Source organism: Chamaea fasciata, unplaced genomic scaffold, assembly GCF_029207755.1.
Source record: "Chamaea fasciata isolate MVZ Bird 193981 ecotype frontalis unplaced genomic scaffold, bChaFas1.0.hap1 SCAF_5, whole genome shotgun sequence".
Lineage (NCBI taxonomy): Eukaryota > Metazoa > Chordata > Aves > Passeriformes > Sylviidae > Chamaea > Chamaea fasciata.
Genome location: NW_027094090.1, coordinates 39,391,282 through 39,409,591, shown reverse-complemented (window position 1 = coordinate 39,409,591; position 18,310 = coordinate 39,391,282). Strand labels below are relative to the sequence as shown.

Below are 18,310 nucleotides of genomic sequence, written 5' to 3'. Positions count from 1 at the left end.
TCCAGCCTTTTATAAAATTTTCAGAACTTAACATTTGAGAAGGTGAATATGTGAATGTGATTACAATCCTCATGGTATTTTGCATGATTAAAAATTAAATATAATTATATTATTTCAATATATCTCTGAGAAATATGTCCTTCAAAGTAGCCTTGAAAGAGAGACATGCATTTGCTAAATACGGTGCAGTTTTTATCACCAGATCCAAAACGTGTAGCACATGCAGTCAGCGTATAGATCTAGGATGAGGGAAATACTGAATTTTTATGTTCAGTCTTGGAGATATTGATAGGAGGGGGCTTTGGGGTTTTTTTCTTTGAAAAATAAAGCTGTACAGTGAAAAGCTATTTTTTAACATAGTCAAAGTCATGATACAATACTGAAACAATTAAATAAATATTTTTTCATGCTTCGCTCTGCATCAGACCAATATTACTATCTGTGTAACGGCAGTTATTTAGATCTCCTTATCCACTACCCATCAAAATGATCTGTTAGTTTTGCTGTGTAACCATTCTGGACATACAGCATATAAAATAATAAGCACTATTCAGTAGTTTCTTGACCTTCCTTCACGGTTGGGTGTACAGAAAAACAACTCATCTGTTCCCCAGAACCTTGAGAGCACTTTTATACGATCAATGATCTCTGAGTACCCAAGATATTCTGCAACCATAGCTCCATTAAGTACTGAAAAATTAGGTTGGTTGCAGAGTACAGTTAGATTTTAACCTGTGCATTGAAGAATCAAACAAAATTCTGTTACTGAATTGGCAGATCACTGTATGAGAGAAGTTGTTAGACTATAACATCTCGCTTTTCCTTCGTCAGAAACACTTAAAACATTTCTGGGATATTTCAGTCTGAAAGTGTTGGCCAGCTTCAGTACGTGTAGACAGTGCAATCTTTGTACTGCTACAAGTCATACAGAGGTGTATATCTAACACTTCAGCATATAAAGTGCTGATGTCCTATGAAAGCACTGCTGCTACACATTCTCCAATCTTGAACTGTAAACAAGATCTGCATTTCAGTATCGAATGTGCTTTCATTACTCTCTCCTTATTTGAGGAAGGAGTTTCTGTGACTCGTCCATCCTAAAGAGCAAAGAATTATGAGTGTACTGCAAGAGTTCTGTAATATTCTGTAATTTCTGGTATAAAAAGTGTATATTGCTGTGGGGTTGTAAATGGATGTGTTGTGTCCCACCCCGCCCCCCCAATTTTTTTTTCTAACTTTGTAAAACATATTGTTTTTGACAAAGAAGAAGTACAGCATAAATGCATATCTGCAAAGGTGAGACCAGACAGTAACACACAGTCCTGCTCTATTTTAAGGCAAAAATATTTCCATCATTAAATTTAGAGACCTGGGGTCAGAGTTAGAATCTCTCGGTAACAGTATTCAGAATGATGATTTTTTAAAGTAACATCTCTTATTAAAACTACCCTGTACAGTAAGTTCATGTGATAAAAACCATTTCCTACAATGAGCAGCGGGGATAACCATCAACAACATATACCAGAAGTGGATGAACCTAATTCTGACAGGTGCTGAGCAGTGAATCTTAACCAGACTTTAGAAAACCACTGATTTGGGAGGCCAGAAAAGGATCAGCATCTCTCAGTATCAGACTCAGAGCCATTAACTGCATGGTTACATCCAATAATGATGACAGCTATGACACATATATCAAGCAGTGCTTATATTATTTTCAAAAAAAAAAAAAAAAAAGAAAATATGTTATTAAAAATAATACCTGGTTCACAATTAATACTATCAGTAGGCACTACTGGACTAATGGCAAAGGGTAATAGACCCAATCCAGAACCTGGCAGAATCATTAGGAATAGAAGATTCTCATGAAATAAAAACATTTCTGTATTAATGACACTTCATTAATTCTTACACTGCCAACTGCAATTTTTCTTTTAGCAAAAGATGATGGGCTTTCCTGTTAGTCTTCAACAATTTAGAAAGTCTGCAGCTGCTTCAAGTCTCACTAAAGATGGCCTATACTTTATTACCCTCCTGGTTAACACACAACTGGGATGCTTACTTTTAAACCAAACTTTTGGAATTAGTCTGTCTATGGCAAGGTAAGAATTAAATATATGCACTCACTTTGCATGCATTAAATCAAGTTCTTTCAGAAAAGTTATTTATTCCCATTAAAATCCCAATGTGTTGCAAGCTCTATTTATAAGTACTCAACTGCTTCACCACAGGGCACATGCTTTTAGTTAAAAATAAAACAAAATAAAAATAAAATAGCATATAATTGTATGAATGATATCTGGAGGGTCTTAGCAGCCACCTCAGCAAGTATTTCTGAAGTATAACAATGCCTTTCCTGAGGCCAAAGAATATGGCCAAAATTATTAACAGAGAACCAGCAGTCAATAATTTTTAAGACTAATTTTCTAAATAATGCCAAGCTTTTTTTCTTCTTCTTCTTTTTCTTTTTTTTTTTTTTGAGGGGATGAGGGGCAGATTTTTTTTTCACATAGTTTATCTCATGACAAAAAGATGATTGATTAGTAAGATTTTAGTACAATTCTGTTGCGTTACTTCTCTATGGTGATTTTCAAAAAAGCATATTCTGTTGTATTAAAATACCTTTAATTTTCCATGTTTTGGTTACAATGGAACAACAGTATTTGCAGTTTCCTTTCTAAGACACATAGCTTGGAAACTTGGTATTGTTCTGTATTTGATAAATATCACTACTTCCCCTTATTTCTCCAATCAATACATTGCACTTCAGTTTTATATGATAACTGTGCAATGTATGGTTGTAAGTCTGCAACTTGCTATTCAATAATATTAACTAAACATTTGCATACAAAAATTCCAAAGACTAATTTGCTTTTATTCTAATGCTGAACACAAAAACAGACGGAAAAAAAAAGTTAAGATTTTCCATAATGTTGAACATGTCCTTGCTCTACACAATTAATTTACAAAACAGTGTTTATATATATATACACAGACATAATTCTATAAGTAGATAATAATTTTTCTAGTCAAAACTGCAGAGAAAACCAGTTTGTTGTCAATTTATTTTTAAAACTGCCTAAATTGTGAAACCTTTATGTCAGCTTGAGTCACATTTAATCAGATTTTAAAGTTACACACAGAAAATGTGAATGTATTACCAGATATTAAAAGGCTGATTTTATATAAGCATTTTTTTAATAATCAGTATTACTCTAATTTTTCCTCATTTGGGATTTAAGAAAATACAATCCAGTTTTTTAGACCTAGAAAAATTGAGGATACAGAATAAATGGCTAAGGTGGAAGATGTATTGCAAAATGTCATTGAATCAGGAATCACTTTCAAGATGAAAAATTCTTGTCTTTTAATGTGAAGATCTTTTAATGTGAAGGTGCTATTTGAGAGGCAATTTAATGATAAATAGAATGTTTTAATTGTTTTAATTGAGACAGTTTCAATCTTCCATGGGTAATATTTGGAGAGATTTGGTTATACTCCAGAACAATAATGTTAAAAATCACCAAGTCAGCAGACAAATGAAGCAAGATCTTTTAATAAGAGTAGTTAGGTAACTACAACAATTTTATGTGATTTGTAGGAGGAACTGCATGCTTTTCCCCTCTTTATGTCCCAGCAACTGAAGGTTAAAAAATAAGCCCTCCAAAACCAAAGCCAAACTAGCACATATTGCAGCCTTCATCACTTACAGGTCTTGCAGCAGCCATCATTATACGTCTGCACAATTCCTCCATTCTGGGAAAATAAAAGAAGAATATAGCAAAAGAGTCTGGGCCCAATGCAAAGGGAAATTGTATCTCAAGACATTCCATATTTTAAAGACGTCAAACTAATAAAAATTAGTGCCACTGAAATCAGCAGAATTACACAGATATGTATCAACTGAAGGTTTGCTTCACAAATTCTTTACAGCCTTTGAAACTGAAAATGAACTCATCAATGACAAGTTCAGTCGTGTTCAGTTGACATCTGATCTAGTTACCTTTGAAGAAGTCACTTAGTTTCTATAAGCATACATATAATTATATTCACTTATATAAATTATATGTATATATATTTTTTTTAATATCATCTACTATCATCTATTTCCCCACCATGGGGATTCACTAGGATAGTTTCAAAAAATCCGTGTGAGTAGCCCAGATCTGCATATCAAGCAGACTACAGAACATAAATAGAACTCTTAGGATAACAACAGACAAAAGACAGAAATTTTTCAGCTTCTATCTTTTCATGCAAGCACATATTTTTTACCCCATTACATTGAATAAGTTGTTCAAGAACGTTTTAAAAGAGGACCTAAACTCAGATATTCCTGAATTATCATTAACTGCCTGTGGGAAAAGCTTTCTTAGCTACTGGTTCAATCCTATCCTCAGCATCTCTCAGAAACAGGTCAGACTGATTCAGAAAGTTAATTTTAGGGCTCTGTTCTTTAAAATCTTAACCTAATAGATGATGTCAGAATGGTTCCAAGGAAGAAACTCATGCATTACCTCAAAGTAGTACAGGCATTATTTTTAAATAGAACACCTTCTTCAGGACTGGAAGACATAGGAACTTTTTTAAACAAATGGGAGGGATAAGTAGGACTGCTACTAAATGTATAATCTGTAGTCAAGCCAGCAATGGTACTTACCCTCTCTACATAAATATTTATTAGTATTTGCAGCTCATATTAAATATAGAATGTACTGCAAGTGAAAAATTTTACAAATATTATAAAGTTAGAGAATTATTAAATTAGAAATTAAACTGTAAACAAATATGCGATCTTTGTGAAGAATACATGTTTTTCAAAGCAGTTTATATGGATATTCCACCTTTATATTTTTAAATATATGATGTAGGTAGATACCCTGAATAATTTTGGTTATGTTACACAAATTTTAGTTTAAGAGATAATAAATTTTATATATACTCTTTCATCTCCCTGATCATTGCACAACTTAAGGAATTTTTAATATAGCTGACTTTTATATGGAGCATTTTTGGATTTCTTGATCTGATTTTTGTATTGTGTGTATTCTATGAAATTGGCAAGGTATTGTTCCAAACTAAAGTAAGACATAGTGATTAGCACTTTATATAGTAGTATGTCAAGCATGATTCCAATTCCACCATATTCTAAAAGCAGTCATCAACAAGACCCATGACAAACTCTTACACTCTGCACAGATATTCTGTCAGTCAGAAAGAAAACAGGAGTATAGAAAATTACTGCAAATTGCTCATTTACATGCTTTTACTTACCACTTTTTTAATTTAAAGGAATTGCATGAAGTTTGCATGCATTGTGTAGTGTAAGCCAAAATCCAGAGCAATTATTGTCACTTACCTTACCCAAAATACAAACCTTTGTACACTCAGTGTCATTAAACGGGGGGCAGACAACACTTGACCCCAGTACAATAGCCCCTGCAGCAGTCTTTACACATTTGTAGTTGGTACAATTGGAGGTCCAGGTGCTTCCTTCCTGGATATATAAAACAAAGCCATTGTGTTAGGAAAGCCAAAACACTTCAGCTTTATCTGCAACCAGAAATTTCTATAAAAGTAGGGCCCACATGCTGTAGCACCTACTGGAGTGGAAAGTCTGTTGCAGACCACTTGTAGGTGGCAAAAGGGAAAGACCATCTTCTAACTAACAGAGGAGACTCCTCCCTGGAGCCATGGCTCTACTCTCCAGCATGCAGCTGAGCAAGGGTGTCCTACTGCAGAATGAAGGGAGACTGTGCCAGTTCAATTGTTTCTTCTGCTCTGAAATCAGTTGGAAGTATGAAGCAACTCATGGCCACATCTAAATTTTTGTGTATGTGAATGCTGGAACACAGCATCAAGATCCTGAACCCCAGAGCCTCAATTTGTACTTTTCCTTTCTGTAGTAACCAGCACGAAGAGAAGAGTGGCCCTGAGAGGAGGGTGACATAGAAGTCCTGATGTAGGCTTAGAAGTTCTCAACACATCTAAATCACAGTATATAATTTAGAGTTACAATTTGAACCCTGCTCTGCAGTTAGAGCATATCCAGCCTTAAGTAAATGATGACATTTACATATCTTTGCAGAAAATATTACAAGCAATTAGATATTTACATGTGTGAAATGGCAGGTCTTTAGATAAGCACGGTCATTTCCAATCATACATCATAAATAATCTCTCAGCCTGTAACCAGCAGTAAGGAGGTATGAAGGAAGAATTACAGCATGAGTTAACTAAGAAATGCCTGTCCGGCTCCTCTCTATTCTATTATTGAAGTTACTTCCTATCTCTGTTTAGAGGCACTTACCTCATACACAATCAGTGTTCCATTCTCTGTATGAAAAGAGCAGGACACGTTTAGACATGTACCACAACACCTGTGGTGACTGAAGGAAGGAATATATACTTGATGCTGGAAAGAAAGGAAAGGAAAAAGACAAACTAGTACTTTTTAAACCTACATTATATGGAAATTCTTTGATTTCTGAAATTAAAAACACCAAGGAAAATGATGGATGGATGGATGGATGGATGGATGGATGGATGGATGGATGGATGGATGGATGGATGGATGGATTGACAGTTAGATAGATTTGTTTACATAAGCTGCTGGAAACTGCCTCTCAAAATAAACATGTAGACACAAGATGCACATCCATCACTGCTAAGTTCTCACGTTCTTGCTGAGTAAACAGGACTAGCAAAAGTCTTCACTAAAACTTTTATCCTAGTTGTGCAGTTGTGTTCACAAATTACATCATTCTTGTATTTTAAGAATACTCACAGCTTCACATTGCTGGGAACAGTTCATCATTGTGAAATGCATGGCATTGTAGCCTGTGTTCTGATCTTTTTCTTGTAAACATTGTACAGTGTAACAAAGGTCTCCATCCAAATACTGAATCACTGACTGTCCAGGATTCAGTACTGTGACCTCTTGGAAGATGCACACATCATCCTTCTCTAAAACCAAAAGAAATAAATGTTACCAGAGGGGGAAAAAATCATGAAACAAATAAACAGAACCACTGGTAACACAAAAGTAGGGCAAATTCCTATTCATTGCAAAAATATCCTATCTTTTAGATTTGATTGGTTTGTGGTTTTAATTACCAAACAAGAGTGGAGGAATGATAACTCAGTTTTAGAAAATGCTACAAAATGCAAAACTGCCTAAAACTGACCGTGTTTCTACTATGGAAGTAAAAAAAGTCTGTTGTTCTTATTTTAAAAGTGTTCTAATATTTAACATTCAGCTATTCTGCAGATCACAAAATGTACCCTTTCTGTCAATTAAACTACTCTGTCTGCAAATACCTGTGGCCCAGTAATCTGTTCAGGCTATACCGTAAATATGTGCTTGGCTCTTGGAGGCAGTTGGCCTGGACTGCTGCCAGGACTAGAGCTTGTCTCAGCACCCCCATGCACAGTGCAGCTGAAATCTACACTACATGGGTAGCTGAGCTCTGATCTTAAGGCAGGCTACCTCCTCTTGTGCTGGCTGAACAGGTCTGTTGCTCTGTGTGAGGTGTCTCATTTGTGTTGAAAGCAGATTAGGAGCAGCTGTCCTGCTCACACTCAGCTACCGTTCACAGCCGGCTTCCTACTTGCCTCTCACCAGAGAGACTTTACCTGACTCTGAAAGCATGGGCAGTTCTGCAACACTCCCACACTCTGCCAGACCAGACACAAAATGGATGGGTTAGCAGGGAAAGCATCATATTCAGAAAAGAGAGTATCACTGCGTAACCAGATAGACACACATCAAATTAAGATAAAAGAGTGTTTACATTTGAGAAGATTACAATGACCTTATTCCTGCTTTCTTTGCATACCCTTTTAGCTAAAAACAAAAACACAACAATGAGGAATATGAAAAAGTTACCACAAATGTAGTGAGTGCATCCACAAGCACTGGAAATACTGCTATCTATTTTTTTAACTTCTCCCTGAGTATGGAAAGATAAAAGTTTGCAAAGTCATGCACAATTAAATGTAGTGCTACACAGACAGTTTTTCTCTAAAAATGTAAAATATTACTTTCATCACTTCCAACCCTGGTTTCATTAAAGAGAAAAATTGCAATGTATTAAAGAAACAGTAGCACATTCAGATTTACTCAGTGTATTTATCTCTTAAAACAGAAAACAGCACTTCATTTTCTGTAGGGGTGCATAGAATAGCAGAGTCAATAAACAGCATTTTTTCCTGAGAGACAAAGTTATTTCAATAATAAATATATTAGAAAAAGATTGCCTCATAAGAATTTTCTTCTGAAAGACAGGTGAAAGTTATTTAAATCTAAAATTCCTCAGTAGACTTGATGTTATGTGGTCTTCACATAAGGAAAAAACTTCAGACATTGGATAAGGAAGATATGTTCACTACGGTATTAATGGGAGTTTGAACACTCACTCATAATTATTTTCCAGATCACTGTCCCTATTATGACAAACTACTTGAAGAGCAAAATATTTATGACTTCTCATGTTAGCTAAATTCAATAATGTTAAATCATTTTAATCAAAAGCATAAATAATTTTAAAAATACCACATTTCTTTAGATGATACATATAATCAAAAAGCTCATACCTCATTAATTATTTTTTTAAAAGGTGAATTATTTTTGTGGAAAGCCTAGCTAGCATATTGCTTCTAATGTTACTAACATATTGTTTCATGTCAACACTGAACAGAGTAAAATTACAGTTGCTTTTTTTCTTTTTACACTTTACAACGCACGAATTCTCCAAAGAATGGTTTGAGAACACTATGCAGACACCTGGAATTACACGCTTGAGCTGGGACTGGAAGGCGATCCCACCCTGTCCCTGTTCACTCTTTACAACTAACTGAAACAAGGAGTGTAAAAGGGAGGAGTAAGACAGTTCAACACCATTACTAACAATATTTAAAAGATACCACTTACCAATTTACAGGTCAGCATAGTAGCATTTTCACAATCACATTCTGAGGAGATAAGGAAAACTGTGTTAAACAATTAGCTGTTTGCTTTGGTTAACAGCTGTGACTAAGGAATTAAACAATAATTACCACAGTGCCATTCCGGACAACATCGCCCAAGTATTTTTTCCTTCACAGGTGTCATGTCATCTGTGCAAATCATAGGAGGCTCAGAACAAAGATTTTCATCACAAACTAAATGAGGGGAAAAGACATATGAGAATTTTCTCAACTTTCCTTCATGTTTCCCACTTTACATTACTTTTGATAAACTATTTTAAAAATAAAATTATGTTATATAAATGTTATTGTGCTTCTTAAGCATCTGAATTATACTTGGAATGAAAAACTAAACAAAGATTTTCAAAAGTGATTTAGTGATTTTAGTTGTCTTAGAATATGTTTACATTTTCAGAGAACATCAAACAGGAATCATTTAATATTCTTCCTACTTCAGAGTTACTCAAGATTGTACCGAAGACAACCAAAACCATAATCTTTGGGAAAAATGGATTTGAAATGTACTGTGAAGTGCACTTCTGGAAGATAATAGGGAGCAACTGCCCTCCAGTTATGATGCTAATAAAAAAATACTGCCTCCCTTATCAGGATTGGCTTACTGAGACTGAAAGAAGATCACGCACTAAATCTAACTTTCACCCTGACAGAATTGGGAAAAAAAAATGCCAAGGCCTTTGCAGAAAATTTCACCTGGGTAAAAGTGCCAGGAAAAGGAAAAGACCAAAATACAGAAACAACTGAATTAAAAATTACTAAACTCCAAACTTAGTGGAAGTCAATTTAATTATTTGAAATTATCCTGAAAGACTGCAATAGGATGAACGTTAATCTAAATTAAGCAGTTATACTTGTACATGTTACTTTAAAATGTATAGCGCAATTTATATGTTCTATGAGGCTATGAGAAGGAGTAAGTTACACTGCAAATATTTTTCTTGTGCTTGCTCATTGTTTGAACAGTAGTCAACCCAGCAGTATTTGAAAGTCTTGGTCTGCTCCTTCCTCTAGGAGCTAAAAGTGCAAAGAAACTGCTTAAAAATTAGTGAATGGTACAACAGAGGAAAAGCAACATGCTGTTTTATTAAATTTGGTTTTTAATATATGAACAATTGTATATTTACATTTATTTATTTATACTCCAAGGATGGGATTCAGTGCCACATTAATAAACTGGTATTTAGATCACTGTGAAGATAACCATATTCTATCTGGTGAACTAAATAACCTCTCCAGACCCTGCTGACTAGGTTTGTTCGACCACCACTGGGCACACCAAGAACTTTGAATCTACATCAAATTTGGTACCTCTACACCCTCATTTGGACCTCTTAGTCTGTATCTGAAGCCCACCCTAATTGCCAAACCTAAACAAATCCCTGCACACCCACACTCTCTGTCATTTTTACTGAATTTGGTGACAAATTGAACTCACAACAGTTACACTCACCGCAGTAGTAATGAGGACAACAGTAATGTACGGTATTAAGGTCTACCGTGAGGATTTCCCCTTCACTGCACAAGGGAACAGGTTCAATACAGGATTCACACACTAAATTAAAAAAAGAAACCAAACCAAACAAAGAAACAAACAAAAAAAAAACCCAAGACATATACTAAGTTTTAAATACTAAAAAGTTAGCACATCTAATAGACTATGTAACAAGCAATGCTGCATTGTTACTCAGATAATAGAACTTTTAAGGATTTTATGGATATAAAAGTTAAACAAAGTTCAAATGTGATATTCAAAATTATGTTGGAAAGAAAAGATCCCCAAACCCAAGAATAATTATGCTCAAGTCAGCCAGATCTGTGTGAAATCTCATTCCAAGAATTCCTGCCTTATTTAATTTAGAATTATAGTCAGTTCTTGTAAATACTTGACTATTCCTCAGCTCTCCATAAAAATATTAGAGGCTTCTTACCACAGAGATGAGAGAAACAACAGGGATCTTCCTGTTTTGCTTCAACAATAAATTGATCTTCTCTGCAGTCAGGCTGGGAGGCATTAAAACAAACTGAAGGATCACATTCTGTAGGAAACAAACACTGTTTTAAAAGGAGTCATTGAAACAATATGAAAAAGATAAAGAAAATATATTCTTCATATGCTAAGTAAAATAAAATACCACAAATTGACTGTAAATCAGAAGTAACACAAAACACAAACACAAGAAAATGTTTGAGAATATTTTAAAAAATACATCATTGCTTGGTGTTATTTACAGTGTCCCATTCTGTTAACAATCAAGACAACTTGTAATGCAATTTTTTTTCCAACATATAATACAAGAATGGAAAACTTTCCACTAACTGTGGTTTTGTATTTCCCTTACCACATCGGTACTGTGGACAGCAGGACAGGGGATGGTAGCCTACCACTAATTTTTCATTGGATTTGCATGTTGGAATAATGGCATCACACAATGACATGTTACATTCTGTGGGATAAAAAAACAATTTTGATGTCTTTAAACAGACACAAGTGCAAGTCCTAGAGTTCAGGCTATTTATAGCATCTAATACAGAGATCCACAAAACAAGAGCAGCCCAAGTCAGCTCAAAGTTCACTCCATACCACCATGTAGACCTTTGAGCTCAACCCAAACAAGCAGTTATATCCCTCTTAAAACTGTTATTTACTTGCTCTGCTCCCTATGCATGAAGCCAGCTGTAATGTCCCACTGACATTCTTTAAGCAAACTGACAATACAGCATTGGTTCCAGGCATCTAATAAGCAAAAGCACCATATCAGCTGGACCATATTTTCTTTTTCCTTGAAGAAGTTATGAAAAAATTAGTATATTTTGCTTAATGTTTTAGGAGCAATAAGCTTATTCTTTTTCTTAATAACCATGGCTAGGCAGAATATTAGTATTCAGTGATCAGCTCCCAAAAAAATGGCTTCTGGGAAAGAGCAGTAGATCAGAGGATACTGCTCATCACACCAAAGCACTAGAAAGAAAAGCAAGCAATCTCTGATGACATCCCCAAATAGCAAGGTACTTCTATCATTATATATTTATATATATATATCATTTTATTATTAAATTCCATGCAAGGTTTGTTTAACTGGTAGACTTCTAAGAAAAAAAATATTTCAGTGAACAATTCTTATTATGCTTCATTTACAGAAAACAAGTCTGGGATGTACCACAAACTTTCTTGGGACAGCAAGCTCTCTCTTCAATAACATAGAGTAGAACTTCCCCTTCTCTTTCACAGACTGGTGGTGGATCCTCACTGCATTCAGGTTCTACAGCAATAATGCTTCCATTTTCTAAACAGCCATACATGCAGCACCCTCTCATGGACCCATTCCAGATCTCCCCAGCAGAGCGGGGCTGTCCTTTGTTATCTGTACATGCTGGAAGAAAAAAACCCACATTATATCCCTTCAACAAGCAGTTAGCTCCCATTTCCTGCAAGCAACTATGGCTGGCATAAAATTATTGCATAAAATAACATGGCTGCACAGCATTATGATACAAGAATCCAAGAAAGGATGATGACCTTAAAAGCCCCAACAGAACAAATGCTTTTCAATGGGTGAAAATGGATGAGGGCAAGGGACAGAACCTGCCCATCTTATTCCTTCTTAAGTCCTAAGGGAGGAAAGCCTGGGAGCTATAGAAGAAGGACCATCCCTTTTCTCCCTGCAGAGGTAAATCAGCACTGGTTCTTAAAGACAAGTTAACTGAAAGCACAAACTGCTGTAACTTGAGGAAAAGGTAGGCTCTGTTGAAGGGACCTTTACCAGATTCACATTTACTGAGAACTGACACAGAACTTAAGATTATCTCTTACCATAAACTGTTAATATAACTGGTTAATATTATCATAACTGCAAAATTACTCTGTCCTACTGTACTTACTACATTTTTCTTCTGGTATACAGAGGTCAGAGTCTGTTCTATGCAGAATGGTGCCATTTTTACACACACAGTCTTCCCTTAAATAGGAGCAGGGAGAATCTTCATAGAACCATTTGTTCAAGCATGTCTTGGCTTCACAGGGTTGCACACAAGGCTGGTATTCCTTGCCCTCAGGGCAGCTCAATGCTGCAAGGAATAAAAAAGGACATTGAGTGCTTCTGCATTCTTTCAGCATTTCATTGGTCAAATAGGTAGTAATAACAAGTGAGAATGCACAGAAAGCACAGATTTATATTTTTAACAGTACGTTAGATAAGTAGCTATTTCAATGGAGATTAAAATTCATTAATGCTTAATTACGTATTCTCATCTTAAGAACTCGTACCCTGATCTACCAATGCTGTGATGAGATGTTACTTACAAGAATAATAGAAGGAAATATATTTTTAACTTATCACTAAACACTTAATCACTAAAAAACGTCATCACTAAAGCCACATAAGGGTACAAAATATGATTATCTGCTTACAACAGTAATCAGGTGTCCTCCATTTAATGCAGATGTTGTGCTTGTTACATAAAGCCACATATGCAGAAAGTGCATCACACTCATAATTCCAAAAATTAGTACTGTTGATCCACATCTTCTCACAAAATTCCTGTGGTGACACCTAGGAACATATTGAAATTGGGAATTAACAAGTACAAGGACTTCCTGTAACTAAAATAAATCAGTAATTAAGAGAAATAGTACAGCCACAAGGGGAAAAATCACTAGCAGTGTCTAAATTGAAAATACTATTTTTGTCAGAACACTCATTCTGCAAAACTTAAACTGCCAGAATTTTTTATCCTGATCAGTAGACAGAAAATGCAGTCCTAATGAGATTGTCACAGTACTCTAAAAAACTTTTCAGTATAGCCCTGTCAACCAAAAGTGAACAATCTCAGCTAAACATCGCTGCTATATCTTCCACACAATACTGCTGTGAATGAATTACTTGTTCCTCTGTTTCTGTGTCTCTAGGATCTGATAGCCTGTTTTACTGAGCCTAAATGTAGGTGGTGCAACCTATCTTATTTCTGTTGGGTTTGTTTGCATAAATTTGTAACATGACGTAAAAGTCAGATTTTATTTCATTCTGTCTCTTCACTACTGTGTTTCACCCGAGTTCTCCCTGTGGTTTCAGCAAATCTTCAAGCAGTCTCTCACTTCTGCCCAGAAGTTCATCACACTGATGATGACTCTGTTACCTAGCCTTGATCAGCTGCTTCCTGCCAGCAGGTGCACAATACACTCCATCCACTCTGGCTCTGCCACCATCATGTACATGAAAGAAAACAAATTTCATAATGGATGAACCAACCACTTGAAAATCTTGATGATATGTCAGGTTTTGTTTTAAACTAGGAAAAGATGTGCTACCAGAGTTCTCCCAGGAACATATATGCAGTAGGTATTTTGACTCCTCTAATTTCCTTAAATTATTATAAAATGAGATATGTCAAAACAATATGCAAAGTGTCCAACTACTCACTGGTGATACTCCATATTCTTGATTCCAAACTGCTTACCACCACCCCTTCCCTAAGTTTCTGTGGCAAATACTTATTCATTTTTGTATATAAAGAAATTACTTTAGTTCCTTCCTTTGAGAAGAACTCCCTGCATTTTTTTCTACCTCAGAAAAGTGAAGAGAGGTCTTAGGAATTTGAAAGAAGGGACTCAGCTGCATGCAATACTTTTAACAACATTTTTCTGTGATGAAAATCAAAGTGTAACACAATAAAAACAAAGGGTAGAAAGGCAACAAGAAGAATTGAATCAGGCATCTGAACACATCTATCTCTCAGAAAGAAAGGGCCACTTCAGTAATAATCCTTTTTATTTTTAATTAAGTCAGGAAAGTCAGATCTCAGAGATTTAGGGCTTCCACATTTTCTGTTCTGGAAAGCAGCTGTGCTGCACTGCCCACCTGCAGTGACCTATAGCAGTCTACCCACCTCTATAGCTGCATTCTACATCTATATACCCATTAGAAAATACAATTTGTAGACAAAAATTACAGTGATTTCTGTAAGAAATGCTACAAAATTGTCAACATAATATTGACTATGTCAAATTCTTTTAACTGGAAATTTCTTTAGTCCAATAAGTCTGCCACTGCATGAATCGCTGTTGTGTACAGCAGAAGCATGAGGCTTTCTGTTCTAGTGGTCCATGTCAAGCATTTAATAAAAATAACACCTCTGGAATGTGTTTATCTTGACATGATGATCCAGTGTATCACCTTTGAGAAATGCCCATTAAGTAATTTCAAAGAACAGCATAATAGCACAGGGACCAATATAGACGGGTTTTTACAAAGGACAACTTGACAGGGGTATTAAACCCACCTGTTCCATTGCCAAATTATGAAAATAAGCAAAACATGAAGAATGTGCCTGTATCAGTCACTCTTTTCTTAATTATACAACTATTATTTCCTTTGGTCCTGCAATTTTTCTGATCCTCATACTCACTTTCTTGTGACAAGGGATGAAAATGCTTCTGTTTAACAGTTCCATACAGTGTGTGCAGTTATCTTCAGTACAGTTCCTTACTGGCCTCCTGGTTGTTACATCAAGTGATTTCTCAATTTCCCAACTCTTAATGAACATTTCAATTTCCTCCACATTTGTAATTATGGTCATGTTTTGCATTTTCAGGTCATCACTAGGATCTCCATTACACACTCCTATTTATATGAGACAGAGCATCATATTCAAAGCACAAAAAACCATGCCATATACCCTCATCTGGGAAAGAAAAGCACACTTGATAAGTTATGATCAACATTGCCTCAGGCTGACCTGTGAAAGTCACCTGAGTTTATAAATTAAGGCAGCTGTATGGAGAATGTAGTTCCAACTTCCTGCTTGTGATTTTAGTTCTCAGCTCAATGGCTTAGTAAAACAAGTAAATCATAATATACAACTCATTGTACCTTTCACAACAATTAACATTTTAGAAAAACTGCTACCAAAATGTGCTGTTGAGTGTATCAAATTCACTGGCATGGCAGTAGATTCTGATCTTATTCTACTGAATGGCAGTCAGCTCCTTGGGAGTAAGTAGATGGTTTTGAAATTAATTGCTCATCACCAATGATTTCACACTGTATTGAGATTTAATTGAAAATTCCAAGTGCAAGAAGTTATGAAAAGAATCTTCTGATGAACAGATTACTTTATTTTTAGAGAAAATATTGTTCTTATTCAAGTTATTAATACAAAACCACTGTAAAAAACAGCCTTCCCAGACCCCTGCCATTCATTTTCTACCTGAGTTCATTTTTCTATTGATTCATCAATTAAAATACATGACCTCTTTAAGCACATAACAAGTGAGCAATGCCAAAACTTTAATCTTCATACTAGTTTTACATCTCAGGAACTGATCAGGCAAAGTTCCTCTCTTGTTTTCACTTTTCTTCTGCACTGTAAAGCACACACTATGTCCTTGCCCTCGTTCTCAGCTCTGCAGTCTGATGTTCTCCAGGTTACTTTGTAAAAACTGGACCAGCTTGGTGTGCCAGGTTATTATTCTTTCAGACAGCATGGAGAAATACAGAAGATGGCATTTAAATAAGAAGTATTTTACAGTAGCACCACTTTCCAGTATTCTTAACCCTTCTGCTTCTTGCTGCAGATCACAACCTTTTGGTATTAGAATTTGTAAACCATGCTACAGAACCGCAGAGTCAATACAGCTTTATAACTGAAGCAAATTTACCACATAGGCCCACAACTTTTTCTAGTATGAGAGGAAGAGGACTGCAGAGTCCTAGACAGGAACAAACAGCAGAGGAAAGAAGCACTAAAGAAAACTTCAGACTTTACTGCAAAATAGCAGGTAGTGCAACATTTTAAGCTAAGTGTGGATTCATCTGCATAGTCTTCCTCTTTTTATCTTCTCATGACACAAAGAGGAACTATTCTATAATTCTTTCTACATTTGTTATCTCATCTTGTCCCACTTGCTCAGCATGGACAGAAAAGATGGCATGAGACTGGGAAAAGATGCAGGGCTAGCTTTCACCTTCTCCCACTAGATTTAGGAGAACTTTCCTTTTGTTCAAGCAGAAGATGGCAATTGATTTTAAAGACTTGATTTGTTTATATTTATACTTGAAGCATATCTGAATTGCTTTGTCTGCTTTTGAAACTAAAGGCATTTTAAAAGATTATAAGTTCATTTTCCTTTTCAATATGAAGTAGATTATGTAAAATTACAAACCACAAGAAAATGAACACTTATCATAAAATTAAAGTAATTTTTAATCACGTGCTTACACTTTTCCATATTATTCATACTGGCAAAGTTATAAAAAGGCCTCAGGGAAGCTTGAAACATGCTACATTTACTATCATTGTAGTTCAAGACTGAGACACCTCAACGCAGCTTTGGACCCTAGACCCAGCCTCAAGATGTCTAAATCCAGATTCTTAATTCACTGTCCTCACAAGACTTGAACACTTCCCAAGATTCAAATTTGTCAGTATTTTCACAGCAATAAGCTGCCAGTGCTAACATCAGACAGTTATTCCTTTCTCCATAACCACTGAAATATACTATCACTACACTTTAAGTGTACACTAACTTCTTTAGCAGCCACTTCTTCACTAAAAATTTTATTTTTCTTTACTTGGCTTTAGCAAAACTCTTAAAACAGGTAGAAATAAGTGAAATAAATAAGTAAATTTTAAAATGTTATTTAGATACAATGTGCTGATCACTATTTGTTCTGCAAAGTACTTATTAGCACACAGTGCTTTCAAACAGAATGATTAATTTATTATTAATTAATTAACATTTCACAGACCCTCACATAGGATTGTCAGCGTCGTTAATGAGGGTCACAACGAGAGCTATAGGGACAGCTGGTCACAGACACAAAAGGGAGTTGTAAATTTCAGCTGGGAAGTTATTGAATAAGAAAAAACTTGCCACCACAGCCTCACCACAAAGTCCTTCTGTCTTCCTTGTTGTGTTGGAATGTAATCCATACTGTATATCAATGATGCCTGTAACATGAGCCCACTTGATGCTAATACCAGCTGGGGTATTAACAACATACATTGCACCAGTATCCTGAATACTCAGTCCTTCTTTTGAAAATGGTAATGGTTGAATTACTGAATCCACAACTACCTAAAATAAACCAAACACATTTTACCAATAAAGCCAGAACGCAATGATGTACTTTATATGTATTTGTATGTTACAACAAAAGCCTTTTTTTCACAGCCTCTGCCACATATAACAGTTGCAGTGCTTAAATTAGAGAGCTTCCCACCTGTGCCACTTCCAAAAACTGCAAATGAAGTAGGCATGAGGAAAAGAAAATCTTTTCTAATTAGGGAAAGAAGGAATCTTATTTACCACATAGCATATGATGAAACAAAG

At 35.5% G+C, this 18,310-nt stretch overlaps 1 protein-coding gene across 1 annotated transcript in view; it reads right to left on the bottom strand.

The window, feature by feature from the left end:
* Positions 1–18,310, bottom strand: part of OTOGL (otogelin like) — a 91,780-nt gene that overhangs the window by 3,108 nt on the left and 70,362 nt on the right. Inside the window, exons 42-56 of the mRNA XM_066184674.1 lie at positions 17,866–18,055; positions 15,385–15,599; positions 13,391–13,532; positions 12,862–13,047; positions 12,141–12,353; positions 11,322–11,426; positions 10,911–11,018; positions 10,433–10,534; positions 9,055–9,159; positions 8,930–8,970; positions 7,886–7,949; positions 6,785–6,963; positions 6,308–6,412; positions 5,375–5,494; positions 3,708–3,753 (exon numbers count right to left, since the gene is read on the bottom strand). Of these exons, the coding sequence (XP_066040771.1) occupies positions 3,708–3,753; positions 5,375–5,494; positions 6,308–6,412; positions 6,785–6,963; positions 7,886–7,949; positions 8,930–8,970; positions 9,055–9,159; positions 10,433–10,534; positions 10,911–11,018; positions 11,322–11,426; positions 12,141–12,353; positions 12,862–13,047; positions 13,391–13,532; positions 15,385–15,599; positions 17,866–18,055 (1,921 nt within the window). The remainder of the gene's footprint in view (positions 1–3,707; positions 3,754–5,374; positions 5,495–6,307; positions 6,413–6,784; positions 6,964–7,885; positions 7,950–8,929; positions 8,971–9,054; positions 9,160–10,432; positions 10,535–10,910; positions 11,019–11,321; positions 11,427–12,140; positions 12,354–12,861; positions 13,048–13,390; positions 13,533–15,384; positions 15,600–17,865; positions 18,056–18,310) is intronic.